Raw genomic sequence first — 16378 nt, 5'->3', positions numbered from 1 at the left:
ATAAAATAACAAGCGTGAATCGTTTTACCTTTACAGTTTGATCAATCTTGAAGGGGCACGCTATCTACACCCACTAACTGCTTTTAAGTCAATATATTTGTGGGTGTATACAACAAAAGTAGTCGATGTACTTGTGGGTGTATGCTGCAAAAAATTGCTTTCCATCGATTTATTTTAAAATAAGGGTATGTTTGATTGCATGGAAAGTCACTTTCCATAGAATTTGAAATCCATGAAAAATTAGTAGTGAAAAATAGGTAGCGTTGAAAAATCAAATTTCATTGTTTGATTTCACTTGGATAAAATCATGGAAAAAATATGAGAAAAAAGAAGAAAAGGAGAAGGAGGAAGAAGATGAGAGGAGGGGGAGAGGAAGAAGAAGATGACGAGGAAGAGGAAAAGGGGAGGATGTGGCGACGGTGACGGCGAAGGCGACGGTGGCGACGACGACGACGACGGTAGTGGCGGCGACAATGGAGGTAAGTGAGGAAGATGGGGGGAAAACGTGGTGGTGGTAGTGGTGGCAGAGGAGGTGAGGGATGGAGAATAAGAAGAAGAAGAGAGAGAGAGAGAAAGAAGATGGTCGGAGACGGAGCCGACGGCGACGGCGATGAAGACGACGACGACGGCGACGACAAGATTAGTGTAATGGTGGTGGTGGTGGTGGTGGTGATAGTGGTGGTAGTAGGGAAGAATTGAGGATGGAAAATATGGGTTGATTTAATTTTCCCACCCATATAGGTGGGAAAGTGAAATTCATGATTTAGTGGACTTTTTGAATGGGGTGGAAAATGATTTCCATTTCCATGTGCAATCAAACACTTGAAAAATGTCATTTTCCATGAAAATTGATTTTCCACCTTATTTTCCATGTGCAATCAAACATACCCTAAATAGTAATTTATAATTTTTCAATAATTTTCAATAAATACATATTGAATATTTTCAAAAAGGTTCAATAATAATATGCTAAACACTTTCCACATGGGATCTCATGTAAGTAATTGTTTGGTATGCAACTTTCGATCTAAGAATGATAAATTCAATATAAATATATTGAAAAATACGTTATTGTACAATAAGTACATACTTAATAGTTCTTTACATGGTGATCCCATTTGAAAAAATGTGTTCGGTATGTACCTATTGAAATAGTATTGATGAGTTTGATATTGACTTATCGAACATACTGAAAATTTTGAAATTTTTTTTATATACAAACAACAAGGATAAAATCAATTTTTAACAGATTCATTTGCAAAACAAGTCCAAAACAAAAATATGATGAAAATAAATGATAAAAACTCTCTTCCATCTATTAAAATGTTTAATTATACTACATAAAGATTAAAAAAAAAATCAGATTTTAATGAATAATATCCCCACAAATGGATCAAAACACGATCGTTTGATAAATCTTTGAAGAAAAATCGGTTGGTTATGTGGATTCTTTAATAAGATTTTTCGATATGGATGTAGGATTTGATATGCGTCGAATCAATTGGAGGGGAAAGTAGTGTTTGTTTGGTGAGTGCTTGGTGGGTGTATACAATAATAAAACATAATAAAATCCAAAAGGGTATTTATGTACTTAGACATTATTGATATTTAAAGTTTAAGTGGGTGTGACGAGCAAAAAAGTGGGTGTATATAATTGGCGCGGATGTATAATCCTCTTTGTTTTGATGCATGTCTCTTGACCTTGGTCTTCTCTTATATACTATAGATAAAATAACCAAAGTATCTAATCAAAAACATTGTTTTTTTTTCTTTAAAAAAAACAGATATTCATGCTCTTCAATCTCTATCTAAAATATTTTAATTTATTTCAACCTCATCTTCAATCCTTGATTTTCAATGTAGTCTTTAATCCCTTGTAAAAAAAAAAAAAATCCTTGATTTTGTACTTAAAAGTTGATCCGAAAATACTTATCCATTAGGATTTAGTCTTTGCCCTACACATGTATTTGCTTTCCATTGGAATTTGGAGAGAAGTTTCTTTTCTCCATCTCTTTCTCTTCTCTTCTCTTAATGAGTTTCTTTTCTCTCCATTTCTCTAAACTCAAACAAAGAGTAAAAGATGAAAATTTATAAGATTTTAACTTATAAAGGAGTCTTTAAGTGAAGAGTGTAATTCCATAGAAAAATATTTTGCTCATAGATCACAAGGGATCTAGGGGATCGATCAATCAGATGAGCCCACATGTTTTGAGACACCCCTAATTTTATTTTATTTTTTATTTTGAAAAAAAAACCCCTTGTTAACCTCCAAGTGTCACTCAGTGGAGAGCCACTGATATTGGTAAGGGAAAAAAATCATACTAATTGATGTGCAATGAATCTCCCTCTTTGAAAAAGAGAATTGTTATTAGCACCCCCCAACTTTTATTTATTAAACCCTTATTAAAATAAAGAAAATAAGTGAATGATTGAAAAGAAGTAAAAGTCAGGGTGCCAATTTTTGGGACTTTTCCCAAAACATGCATTTCGAGTGGATCCATCACTTTTATAATCAATGAATTCATTGGTATATCTACGAATTCATAGATATTAAAAGTGACGAACTCATGAGTTCGTAGGTTATAAAAAAGACGAATGCTTGTTTTGAGAATTAAAATGAACAGTGTACCAAACCCAAAATTTTGTCATATTCAGAGATTCCATTAAATTTTTTGCTAGATATTACCATTTTTTGGGTTTAAGATTTTACGTGAATCTAATCATAACTGTAAACAGCTACAGAAATGTTAAACAATGGATAATGTTTTGTAACGTTGAGATTATAATTTGAGCCAAATCTTTCTAATGTCTTGAGAGTGTGTTTTAATATTTAATTGGGGTGATAATAATTTAAAATGTTGATTTGTCATAAATAAAAGTTTGGGTGCCAATAGCAGCTCTAATATTCAAGTCTTGATGAAGCCAAGTATCCACTTAAAACTCTTCTCTCTCTCTCTCTCTCTCTCTCTCTTTATTTCTGAAAATTTTCTTGATACGTCATCCATGGAAATGGAGTCTCTATCGAACGGTGATTCAGCCATGGCGGCTGCAGCCGCATCGACTCAATCATCGAGACCAAGCAATCTGATCGAATCGCTGAAGCAGGAGCACCAGTTATTGAGGGTTCCATTTGAACACTTGAAGAAATCGATGCGTGCGAACCATCGGATCGTCGAGAAAGAGATCTCGACTGTAATTTCCAGCGTCGCAGAAGCAACAAATAACGAAAACATGTCCCAAGAAGAAGCCGTTCAGCATCTCACTTCTCTCGTTTCCAGACTACATGGCCTCAAAAGAAAGGTAATTTTTTTTTTAATTGAATTATATCTGATTTAGTGAGAATTAGGGGAAATTTAACATGAAAATTGATGTATATTAGTTGGAAGAAGGGAATAAAACAGAACAATTTCAAGCACAAAGATGTCGGACTCGGTTAGATTACTTAGAATCTGCACAAGCCGAAAACCTTTCGGATTGGAACGATATGAGGCTCAAACGGATTCTTGTGGACTACATGTTGCGTTTGTCATACTATGACACTGCTGCGAAGCTTGCTGAATGCAGCAACATACAGGTTCTGTTATTTGTTTGTCAGATTTTTCATGTATTTTTGTAGGATTGTATCGATATTTTGATTGGTTAGAAACTTCTTTCACAATCTTATTTGGATGTGATTTTCTAAAAACATTGGAAGATCCTATGATAAATTTGATGCTTCGATGATACGTTTTTTATACTCTTTTGATAGATGTAAGCATGATGGGGAAGTTTAAGATACATTTTTTTTTATAGGCGAGGGTATATGCAGAATTTCTTTAATTATTGCATGATAAAGCTTGTAAGTCTCACACTATAAAATTATACGGGGGTGTAATGTAGAAAAGGTTAAAATAAGAAACAATTTGATTGCATTCCACAAAAGGTCAATTATCTTGTCAAACTTCTTAATTAGACAATTTGTGAAGAAGTTCTAAGGAAACATGAATTGGTCAAGTTGTCAGTAAGCTCGTCAGTGAATCCCGTTAATAGAGCCAGTCTGTCTAGCCCACTTAAGTAACATAAGAAATGATGATATAATAAGTTTGGGTTACGTTAGGGAGCCAACGCCTTTGTCCTATGAGTTAGAAGTTTTGGAATGAGTTGATTTTTTGTGAGGATGATGTCTATGGTGAGGAGACCATCCTCACAAAAAATCTGCCCAATATGAAACTTCTAACCTGATCAAAACTGGTTTAGAATTGTGGACCGTCGATTTTTTACCGTTAATTTGTAAACTACTTTTGATGGGGTTAAAAATTTCAGATTAGACTGATTTTTTGTGAGGATCAATCCGAACTTTTAAGCCATATAGGACAAATTTGGACTTCCAATGTTGGCTGTCAATCGCTACCCAATAAGTTTATAAACTATGGCATTCCTAAAGGTAGTGGAAAAAGTTCATATGGAGCTTTACCGTCACTTGGGATTGACTTTGGGCTAACAATACCTAAATCCAGACCTGCCATAACAGTTTTAGGAGGTCTTTAGCCACATTAATGTTTTTGTCAATTCTCTTCCATAGAACATGTTAATTTATGTACTTTTTTTTTTCTTTTAACAGGATCTTGTAGATATTGATGTCTTCCAAGAAGCAAAGAAGGTTATTGATTCTCTTCAGAATAAGGAGGTAGCTCCTGCTTTAGCTTGGTGTGCAGAGAACAAGTCGAGGTTGAAGAAGTCGAAGGTTTTAATGTTTTTCTCCTATGCTTCTAACCTCTGTCATCTAATTCAGTGAATAAACCATGAATTCAACAAGTCTGTAGGAACTTGCATTATGTTCTCAATATTTTTTTAATAGGTATGATGTTTTCAATAAATTATGGTTTATGAAAAGAACGAAAATCTGCATTCCTGTTTGGAAAATTACCAAAAGAAGGTTAATTTTTTATTAATTACAAAAAAGATTCTATTTTTTTCAATAATTTCTAAAAATAATTTAAAACACTGGACAGTCTAGCGTTTAATAACTTGTTGGATTTTCCAACGACTTAGAGTTTTGCAGAAGATGATGGGCAATTCAACTCACTGGACTGTCCCGCGTTTTAGTAACTCTCTGGACAGTTTTACATGTTAACCTATAAATGGTTGTGAAACGTTGGACAGTCCAGTGAGTTAAGACGTTTTTTGTAATTTCTAAAAAAAATGGCATTTTTTTAGAAGTTAAAGTAAATATTGGTGCTTTGTTGGTAAGTTTCCAGAGAATTAAAGAGCACTTCATAAGAATTATGGAAGTAGTGTAGTATTTGATATAAATATCAATATAAGACTTAATAGTAATGCCTATCTTGTAAGTCGTAATCGGTATCCCTTACTAATGGGTTGCTAAATCTGGAAATGGGAATAGGTTCAAGCAAAAGAAAATAAGCACAAATCTATGGTTCCACGTCTGCTAGAAGAGATACTGAATAGCTTGTCATAAATTTATCTGACCATCAACAACTTGTGTCACCTGGATGTTTCAAAATGGGTGTCATGTCTTTGTCAGATACTTCAATTTTAAGTGTTAATATTGTATCCTTGTTGTGATATGTTGAGGCCATATCCTTGGCTTGTCTGGGAACATAGCCACGACTAGCTCTTTCGCACCCATTGAATAAGAGAAGATGCTAATCTTCACCTGTTGATATGATTTAAGACAGACATGAGCTGGGTAGTTAGATCATTTTTTCATGATCTATATGTTATACAAATAACAAGATCTAAATCATTTGATACTCATTAAAAAAACCAATAAAAAAAAAGATTATGTTATGCTTATGTGCATAAAATTTCATTGGTTATGAGTTTTAATGATATTCAGGACCTCTATCTAGTTGTTGGGGTATTGAGAGTTTATCTTCTAAGGTGCATGTTGCAAGATCAAGAATGAGATGTTGGAGGGCTTCTAAAAGATGAATGATTGTGATTGCCCAATGGCAACCTCAAGGTTGCCCAGATCTCCAATTACTTTATTGCATCAAGCTATTCAGCATGAGGTGTTTATTGTTTTGTTTAGGGAATTCACCAAACACATTAAGTGGATGTCTTGGGAGAACGGTTCTGTTGAGTTTGAGTTACCATCAAGTATTGAAAGGACTCGTTTAGTCTTGAATATATGTGGACATGATTTTTTTTCCTCTTCTTGGCAATCATCGTAGATTCTGGCTTATATTTGTAAAGTCTTGAATGTCACTGAAACATTTAACTTGGTCATGTCTGACTTTCTAGATAGGTTAATTTGCCACAATTCATACGTTTTATTAGATATTTGTATTACCAATTGTACAAAGCATGTTAGAGAGCAACTTTGAACTTATTTGTGAAGGGAAATAAAACTTCGCCAAATGTTAAAAGTTAATGAAGAGAAATGACAGGATCAATATTAGTGCTAGTTTAGTAGATCAAATATTTGATTTAGGTTGTTTTCAGGAGAGCTTAGAAGAGGGTCAAAACTGTCCTTTGACACACTTTGTGCTTGAACAAAGGATATCAGTAACAGATTTTTAGAACTTTGCAGCATCTAGTCTTTCTGGATGGCATCTTGTTCTGATAATCGTGGTAAATGATATTGTTTAATGGAAATAAGAAAATTATACATACTCCCTCTCTTCATCTTTTATAGCTATGTTTAAATGTAGTGTTCTTGTTTAATAGCGTTATTTTTGGGATAAGGCTTTGCTGTTGTTGTTGTTGTTGTTTGTTATAATGTGCATGCTTCTATCAGTTGGGACCTCAGGTTGATAGGTGTAATTCGCCTAGTATTGTAATAATTATGCAGCACACCACAACACATTTGAAACTACCTCCATGTTAAACTTGGTGCTGAATTCTTTTTTGACGACAGAGTAAATTTGAATTTCAACTGAGACTTCAGGAGTTCATAGAGCTTGTACGAGCGGACAACAACTTTCGAGCCATTACATATGCTCAGAAGTATCTTGCGCCATGGGGAGCTACCCATATGAAAGACCTGCAGCGCGTCATGGCAACCCTGGCTTTCAAGAGTAATACCGAATGTGAAACATACAAGGTAACCTGTCAGTTGTCCAGTGTTTATTTTGTGTTTTCATTTGTATACTGTAGTTGGCTTTGAGAATATTTTCTATTGTTTCTTACTTACTCTTGATTAGTAAGAGAACATGGTTGCTAGTCTTCTAGTTTAGCGGAATGCTAGCAGCACTAGTGCAAGTTGGAGGAAAAGAGACAACAGCCTTGGAATTTTTTTTATTTTGATAACTGTCCAATTATCAGCTACTTAAGCTCTTATTATGGTCTTCTAAGGATGGTGTTTTCTTTGGTGTGAAGCCTTATCTGCTATTGGTCTTACTAAAATATTCAAAGTGACTTTTCTAATTTTTAATTTTTAAATTTTTTTTTTGGGCAGAGTTTTGGTTAAGCCGAAGCACAATAGAATGATTTGGTTTCTTGTGCTTTTCAGGTATTATTTGAACCAAAGCAATGGGATCACTTAGTGGAGCAATTCAAGCATGAGTTTTGCAGGTTATATGGCATGACTCTTGAACCCTTGCTAAATATTTATCTGCAAGCAGGCTTGTCAGCTCTCAAGACTCCGTATCCGTTTGATTTGATTCATTACTAATGATTTTGCTGACTATTATCTGCATATTTTTATTAACCGAGAATCTAAGGTGTTGGCTTTGGGGACCAATGATGTGAAGACCAACAGCATGCATCCTTGTATTGATATTTATCCATTTTTATAGGAACAATAGTTGTTTTCTTGACCTGATTTAGATTCTGCTATGAAGATGATTGCATGAATGAAGATCCATTGTCACAGGAGAGCTTCCGGAAACTGGCAACATCGTTACCATTCTCTAAGCAACATCATTCGAAGCTTGTTTGCTACATTACTAAAGAACTGATGGATACAGAAAATCCACCATTAGTCCTGCCCAATGGCTATGTTTACAGCACCAAGGTCCAAGTTGTTTAAAAAACAAACTAGTTCGAAGCAAGGATTTGTGTGCTTTATTAGTCTTACTCATCTTTTTGTGTATGTTGTAGGCTCTTGCAGAAATGGCCAAGAAGAACGATGGCAAAGTTACTTGTCCAAGGACTGGTTTGGTCTGCAATTATTCAGAACTTGTCAAGGCGTTCATTTCATAACTGTGCATGTCTGAAGGATCATTCACTTGGGTAAAGGAATTAAGGATCCAAAGATGTTCTAACCCGTTGTTTTAGCACTCGGGTTGGGTCTATTGTGCGAGTTACATGTATATATATATATATATGTTCTTACTTTGATTAATATTTTAAAGTTTCTAGTGAAGCTTTATAACCCATTGTTAGCTCAGCAATATAAAACCTTTAGGGTATGTATGAATTATGATTGGACATGAAAAGGAAAATGGTTTTCCTTGGAAAATGTTATTCTTAGGTGCATGACTATTAGAATTCAATTTAGTGATCTTCTTACGTTACTCCTTAAAAGATACATTGATCATAGAAAGCTACAACTGATCTCTTGGAAATTTATGTTTTATTTGCTTTCCAAATGCATATAAATCAAATTGGTGATTTTCGTTAACATCCGACACTGTCTAATGGTTAGATCTCACATTTTTCTATACTCAAACGGTGGCTAACATTGAACATATATATGATAGGGAAAGCACAGGTTTCCTAGGGATTGTAGTACATGTTTTCCGATCCCTCAAACTTCATTTGAGACCAGTATTTCCCTCAGATCTTCTTATACAATAAAATGTAATTAATCAATAAAGTCATCCCTAGGAACGTCAAAAAAAAAAAAATCTTGGTCGGATTAGAAATCGAAAACTGCACAAGATGGATGCCAATATAAAATTTAGTTGTCTTTATAATATTGGAACTCTTATGAGATGGTCTATCAAGAGCAATCTGTCATTGATTTACTACTTGAAAGTCTAAGAAAACCCATGACCATTTTCATGTCTCCTATACCCATCTCTTCTGAAGGGTGGATAAAATAACACGCCCAACCCTCAAAACCTTCCAGAGATTCTAATGTGTGCTGGCAGTGGTTATTGAAATGAACTTCAACGTTTAGTCACACATTGGAATTTCTCTGTTGCAAAGAATTGCTGAACGCTTAAACTTTTGTGTTTTACAAGTTTAATAATAATAATAATAAAACAATTATCAATTACTTACTAAAACCAAAACATAATCCATTGACACTTCTCTTCCTAGCCCAATCAGTATCTGTTTCTCAGCCATGGACATAGCTCAACTCCAAGATATTAAACAAAACGAAATCAAGAATCAATTGCACACAACAAAGTATGTTGACTTGTATTTCACAGAAAGAGCGTCAGATGAACATCAAATCTAGTGAACCAATGATTAGAACTAGAAAAAAAAATTTTAATCAAGAGCTAGAAAACTTTCATCAAAGACAGATCGCAAAACTTCTAATCAAAGTAGTCAGACCCTTGAACTATAAAGTGTATAGAGTTTAGAACACCCACAAAACCGCCCACTCCAAAACTTTAAAATCTCATAATTAGTAAATAAAAAATAAGTTTCAAAATACCTTAATGAAACATTCAAAATCAATTTAAATCTATTGATTCAAATTAATAAACAAACAATAGTTCAAAAGAAAATAAAGCACCAAACTAAAAAATAATAAAGAGATAAAAGACAATTGAATTGATGATTATTGATTGATTGATTATTTTCAGATTTAAAACTCCTTATACAGATAACTCCATCATAACAATTTAGAATTCTACTAAAATATCAAAAATTAATATTCCTAACTAATCTATAATATAATACTAACTTTTTAATTCTATTAGAAATTAAATTGGACACTTTTAAACACTTCTAATTATAACTAAATAACAAAAACAAATTAAAAACTAACAAGGAATTGTACTGCTAACATACCTATGAAATAAAAATCTAACTAAAACTTTATCTAGGATTGTAGATGTCCTACATCAAAGAAATATATATACTTGGGCTGAGCAAATTGAACCCTACCGCCAGGTGCATAAACTATACACATGTTAACAAGAAATCAAATCTAATAGCATACCAATTGATGAAACAACATAGCAAACATTAAATCACAATCAGCAAGCAAAATATTTATTCCTAGAGAATGTTCTTTCACTCCGTCATCATAGTAATATATCAGAATGAAAATAGAACAAAATAGACAAACATTATTAAGTTTCCGGCAGAACTATATATTCGATAGGTGCAGCAATTCACTCTTGAGCGCTTGAAGGAGATTCGCTTCCTCCTCTAGGAGTTCCACGAGCGTCATCTTCATCATCCATGGGGCTCCGGTCATCTGTGGGGCTTGGGGGGCTACGGCTACGGCTATGACCATTAGTTTCTGAAGGGCTTCGGTACATTCTACCTACAGGGCTCTCTCTCTCAGGGCTGGGGCTTCTGCTCTTGGCCCTGGGACTCTCACTGTAGTCTGAACCATCACCCTTTGTGTCTTGTCCTTGATCTCTTGGAGAAGCGCTCCCTCTCTCTTGTGGGCTGCCCTCATCAGGAGTTGGGCTGCGCTTTCTGCCTCTGGATGGAGGTGGAGAGCTCTTTGGTTTTGGGCTCCTGCTGTAGCGAGGACTCCTTGATTTCTTCACCTCACGCTCGACACTACGCTCTCTCCTTGGAGGAGATCTAGATAGACTGGCAAGAAGAAGAAAAAAAACGATTATGTTACAGTTGTGGTGCAGAATTAGACAAAAATTCTAAATCAAATCAATTGATTAAAAATATAATGCTACCCAATGGAGATACAAATCACACAAAATATAGAATCGATTGTTAAACATGTACAAAATGCAAATCAAACAAATTGATGATGACATCGCTTAGTTTTTTATACTTAATTTTTTACTAATGGTGGGTTTGTGAATAATAAGATTTTTTTCAAGGTAAACTTAAAAAGTTATGAGAAGAATAGAAGGATCGGTAACCATTTAATTTCCATATCCTGTAAATAAAATCTTCATATTTAAATGGGGTACAGTAACAAGTTCTTGGAGATGGATTTTTAATGCCATTTTGCAGAACAAAAACACAACTAGATTTCAAGTGATGGATGTAATGAGAGAAATGTGAGTATAGATACGGTTGGCTGCAATAAAGTAGCTTTTTGGTGTGTGAATAGAAGTCCAATTTACTAAGAGGTTTCTAAGTTCTGATCCCAAACCAATAGTGAGCTTCAAAAGTAATTCTATAATATTAAATTGATAACTGGAATTTATTACAATAAATCATTCAAAATGATCTTTTCCACCCACAATTAGAGAACCATAAAGATGCATATCAGACCTGTAACTGCGGTTCCTGCTGAAACTTCGACTCCGACTTCTGCCTCGGCGAGCAGGTGATCTTGATGGTGATCGTTCATAACTCCGTCCCCGTCTGCAACAAAACATTCCTTATCAATCATACAAATGGAAGAGATATCCAACATAATGGTGTACCATCTCTCTCCAGATAAAAGATGACTAAAGAAGCTTCAAAAGGTGGGATTACTTGAGGTTCTTCTTTGGACTATTCTGGCAGTTTCTCTCAATATGGCCTCTTTCTCCACAGCGATAGCACTTGTTTTTCCAGTCTCCAGCTTTGCAATCTCGAGCCCAGTGACCATCAAGGCCACAATTGAAACAGCGACCAGACCCAGGAGGAGGACCTCTGCCTAGATACTCTCGAGAACTTCCTGAGCCACGTGGACCCTGCACCAAATGTCAAGGCACCACCAATAATGTAATCAAAGATGAAGCAACAAGATAGTACAGAGATATATAATGGAATAAGGTCTAAAATCTCATATCATGGCATCCTCTCTATCAGGAGAAAATAGATGACAGTGACTGGCAATTATCCTATTGGCAGTAGTTGTAGTGAATGGTTTTATAGAGATCAGATTGCTTATTTAATCATTTATTACTAATATCAAAACCAGCCTTCCTCCCGAAGCTGTCAGTTTGTGTGTGTGTGTGTGTGTGTATTGGTGAAGGACCTCATAATTGTTCAACACTTACCAGTAATGAGAAAACATCACAATTTCTGCATAGGTTAACAATAAATACGAACACAGGATATTACTCAAGTTGGGCTCTTCAAATAATAATACCTAACAAACCTCCACCTTGAATTGGCCAAATACTACCAAATTGGAAGGTATGACTTACTTTGAATAGATCTCTCCATTTCTCTATTGTTATCTTTGTACTTGGGGAAATTTTCCCACTCATGCAGCATATTAATGTCTTATCATATTCAACACTAGAAACCAAAAGAGAGAGCAAGAGAACATGGAAGATGTAGCTGAAAAAGTAAATAAACAAAAGAAAGTAAACATCTGCTAAAATTTTCATGAACTCAACAAGTCCAGAACAATACCCCTTTTGCAAATTCCACTATAATACGACTTCCATCGAAATTCCGACCATTTAAGCTGTATCTTGCATCATCAGCATCTCGCGGATCATTAAATTCCTGCGAAGAAAGAAAAGCACAAGAAAAACACCAAAGAGAAGCTATATTTTGTATGACATAATCTAACAGTTCGCATAAAATCAAAATTGGGTAACAAAATATGTTTTAACAAAACAATACAAAGAGCTGAACATTTCAGATAAAAAGGTATAAAGAGTGGCAGTACGTACAATGAAGGCGAAGTCATGCTTTAAATCCACATCACGTACTCTGCGGAAACGGTTGCCAGAAACAGTAAGGCCATCATGACTTAAGAACGAAGGGTATGATACTTCGCCCCTCAGATGAACAAAACACCACTTTGAGATGGTTGCCATTTCCATATAAACACGCAATAACATTACAGAAAGAATCGCCAAAGTCTCCTATACAATCTGCAAGAATAGCCACCAAATCCACCAAGGGCACCCTCTCACCATAGACCTCCAGGTCAGGCAAAAGCCCAGAAACCTTCAACAAGATCATTCAAGTTAAAATACGCGACTCGCCGGGGTGCATCCTTCTCACACATAACATAATGAATAGTGAACACAAAACCAAGCACCAAAGGCTTGGTTATAGTCTGAATATCTCCTAGACATCTAAAAAGAAGTCATACCCCACCACCCACAATAATTGACCACTAATCCTAGAGTAGACATCATAAGCTGTGGACAAAGTAATCAAACAGAGCAGGACAGACACGTTGTGACCAAAAAAAAAACATAGGATAAATGTTGACTACAATGAAAAGCTCCCATAACATAAAGGGTTGGCTTCCATCACCCAAACTCCTATGGTAAATGTTTCAAAAGGTTATGGAAGATAATGGATATAGTATGTTACCTAAACATGGTAGAATAGATGCTAGCCACTTAAATATTTCGGAAGGATGCAGAATCCAAGCAACAACATCAATTACATGAATTATACTCTCAAAAAACTCAGAACAATAGAAAAGCATGGAATTATAAAAATCGCATACTAAAAAAATGGGAGCAGAGAGACATCGGACATTTTGGCATCTAAATGGACAGAAGCACACACTCAAGATACAGGTGAAAGAAAACAGAAAAGATCCAAGTAGAATTCAACATAATCTAATATGCAACCAATTGGATATTTAATTGGCAAGTGAGTTGGCTACCTTCCATATCTGCTGAAGAGATCTTCCAGATCTCGGGAACGCGTTCGTGAAGGCAAATGACCGACATAGAGGCGCGTACTACCAGAGCGATCACGATCATCATAGCGAGGCATTTTCTACACTGAAAAAATTAAGCAACCTTATCATTGAGTGTTGCAAGTATTGCAAAGAAAGTTGTGGCATCCTTGGAGGATTTTGATTCTAGACCAAAAATCAAATTAAACGGCTGATTTTGAAAAAAATAAGTGAATAACTTTTTTCACGTACAACTTTCACTAATTTGGTTAACATGCTTGTTGGACGCCTACTTATCATAAACAGCAGAGCATTAACCTAAACCTAACCATTTAGGAACAAAACTATAATCTTTTCAACACATTTAGTTATGTCTGGGGCTTGTTTACCAAACTGTCTAGAAAGCATACCCTTGTTGGGAGTAGGAACGGCCATTTAAACGAAAAAATGAACAACAATAAACCCTAACATAAGTATGAATCGATTTATATGATTCATTAAAGGATATGGCAAAAAAATTTACGAGATTTCCTTCATCCCCACTTGAGAAACACGAGCAAAAGGTCAAAACTTGACACAAGAAACGACTGGACTGATTCATGGAATACTTGGCGAGCAGTTGGGATATGAAGTGGGAATTATCAAGAAGTTGGATAAAATCTGTCCTATAAATAACTTCAGCATGCCATGTTCCGATCAAGATGAGGTCCCCTTAAGATATTTAAAAAAATTAATTAATTCCCCTTCTTTCTAGGTTTCAAAACATGCAAAGAGATTATTAAGCCCTTTTAATTCAGATAACCAAGAAAGTTAAGTCATAGATGATCTCAAAACAAGAACTTTACACGGATCTGATCTGTTTTAAGGAAAAAAATTCGAGTATAAAATCTCAAATTCTAACACAATCACAGAATCTTTACACGAACAAAAATCTCAATCAAAACGGTTCATCCCTAATAAAACTCATCAAATTTCAAGTATCTTCCCTTAATCAAACGAAAAAATGAAAAAAATTCAAGAAAATCTCACGCGATAATTCACAATCAATTAACATATAAATTACATGAACTCATAGTAATATAGGGAGAAACAAGAGACTTGGAATGAATCAGATCATAATTAACAAAAAAAATGTTCACAATCTTCCCACAAACTCCCAAAATTAACAATAAATCGAATCCCTGATTAGAAATCAAGCAAGAGAAGTACTTACCTAAACCTGAATAACGCGAAATCGTATGAACCCTCGCTTTCTTGAAATGGAATCGAAGGTTTGTCTCTCTCCTCAATTTATAGCCCAGTGAGAAGGGATTGGGTGGTCAGGATACGCTATTTTAAAATCGAACGGTTTTGATGAAGGCTATTTATTTGTCTGCAGCGAGAGAAACAGTCCAAAAAGTCGTGTTAAGTGGTCGTGCGTTTCTAGTGGCCAAACCGAAACGAGTTTTCCCCCAACGAATTCTACCCATGGTTTCAAAACTCGTCCGAGACCGAGACGTATCGTTGGAGTCATCTCGGTAGCGAGTATGGACAAGATGGACGGATAAATCAACTTTTTAAATGAGATTTAAGACCCCACGTTCAATTTTTTTAATTTTGGAATGAAACATCTCAAACATATCGAAAAACTCTTCTGAGACGACTAAGAATCTAACATGGATGAGACGCGAAACCAAGTTTTAAAATGATGATTGGACCCTCGTTTGACATAGCTCAAGCAGATTGGGGGATGTATATAACTAAGGTGGTGTTTGTTTGCGCTATTTTTCAGTGCTTATTGCTGAAAAAAATTAAATTCAGCACTTTTGTCAAAATAGCGCGTTTGTTTACTCGTGCTTATTGCTGAAAATAAGTGAAAAAAATTCAGCACTATTTTGATGCTGAAAAAAAGTGCTGAAGCGGTAAGCACTTCGCTTTTTTCAACACGGACAAGTATGCCCTTTATTTTTTTGAGCATGGACAAGTATGCCCTTATTCTTAAAAGAATATTACCTCTTATATCCCATGGATAAGTAAATAAACACCCCACAAATTAATAAACCCACACCATAGCTAAATTATTTTGTCTTATATGGGTTAAAATTTTTGGAATGAGTTGATTTTTGGTGAAGATGATCTCTACAATGAGGAGATCATCCTCACAAAAAATCAGCACATCTTGAAACTTCTAACCCTATCAAAACAAGTTCAAGAACCGTAAATTGTCCTTTTTTTTTTTTTTTGAAATCTATTTTTAACGAGTTTGGTGAGGATGATCTCTAGACCATATAAACCATCCTCACTAAAAATTTGCTTATTCCAAAAACTTTAATCCATATAAAACAAAACAAAAAATGGCTATAGTGTGGGTTACCCTTATTAATTCATAGGGTGCTTTTATAATTACACATCCTTCATTTCCATCGAAAATTATTCATCCAAAATTAAGTTCTTTTTAAATTTGATTTCAAATTTTGGTGACATGTATGACATTATTATTTTAAATTTGAAATTTGTGGGCTTTTATAAATAGAAATTATTATTTATAAATTGAAGATTTGAGTATTATTTATTATTTAAAAATAAATTGTATTTTAATTTTATAAGAAATAATATATTTTATTGTGTTTGATAATAAATAAGCATTTGAAACATGCAAACAATGTATAATATGATTATAAGGGTAACAAACACAATTTATTAGTTTCAGCAATGTGTAACAAACATAATTCAGCATCTAAACAAACAACTTTTTCAGCACTT

The 16378-nt window shown here is 34.7% G+C and overlaps 2 protein-coding genes across 3 annotated transcripts; one reads left to right on the top strand and one right to left on the bottom strand.

The window, feature by feature from the left end:
• Positions 1–2927: 2927 nt before the first annotated feature.
• LOC147385703 (protein MAEA homolog) lies at positions 2928–8449 on the top strand. The gene is made up of 7 exons (XM_086422062.1): positions 2928–3300; positions 3380–3574; positions 4601–4723; positions 6863–7048; positions 7457–7590; positions 7774–7960; positions 8047–8449. The coding sequence occupies exons 1-7, from the start codon at positions 3004–3006 to the stop codon at positions 8146–8148; spliced, it is 1224 nt and encodes a 407-aa protein (XP_086278188.1). The 5' UTR covers positions 2928–3003; the 3' UTR covers positions 8149–8449.
• Positions 8450–10073: 1624 nt separating this feature from the next.
• Positions 10074–14988, bottom strand: LOC147385702 (uncharacterized). Of its 2 annotated transcripts, none has more exons than XM_086422064.1 (7): positions 14850–14988; positions 13622–13742; positions 12666–12705; positions 12400–12495; positions 11530–11729; positions 11323–11415; positions 10074–10674 (listed from the first exon to the last, which is right to left on the bottom strand). In XM_086422064.1, exons 2-7 carry the CDS (start codon positions 13732–13734, stop codon positions 10242–10244), a joined length of 975 nt encoding a protein of 324 aa, XP_086278190.1. In that variant the 5' UTR covers positions 13735–13742; positions 14850–14988; the 3' UTR covers positions 10074–10241. The 2 variants fall into 2 exon arrangements, with proteins under 2 accessions (XP_086278190.1, XP_086278189.1); XM_086422063.1 differs by having other exon boundaries at positions 12666–12945; positions 14850–14869.
• Between the last annotated feature and the right edge of the window lie 1390 nt (positions 14989–16378).

This window comes from Akebia trifoliata, chromosome 14 (genome assembly GCF_017979445.1).
Source record: "Akebia trifoliata isolate Shusen 1 chromosome 14, ASM1797944v1, whole genome shotgun sequence".
NCBI classification, from domain to species: Eukaryota; Viridiplantae; Streptophyta; class Magnoliopsida; order Ranunculales; family Lardizabalaceae; genus Akebia; species Akebia trifoliata.
The sequence above is the reverse complement of the archived record's forward strand: the minus strand, read 5'-3'. Positions and strand labels throughout refer to the sequence as shown.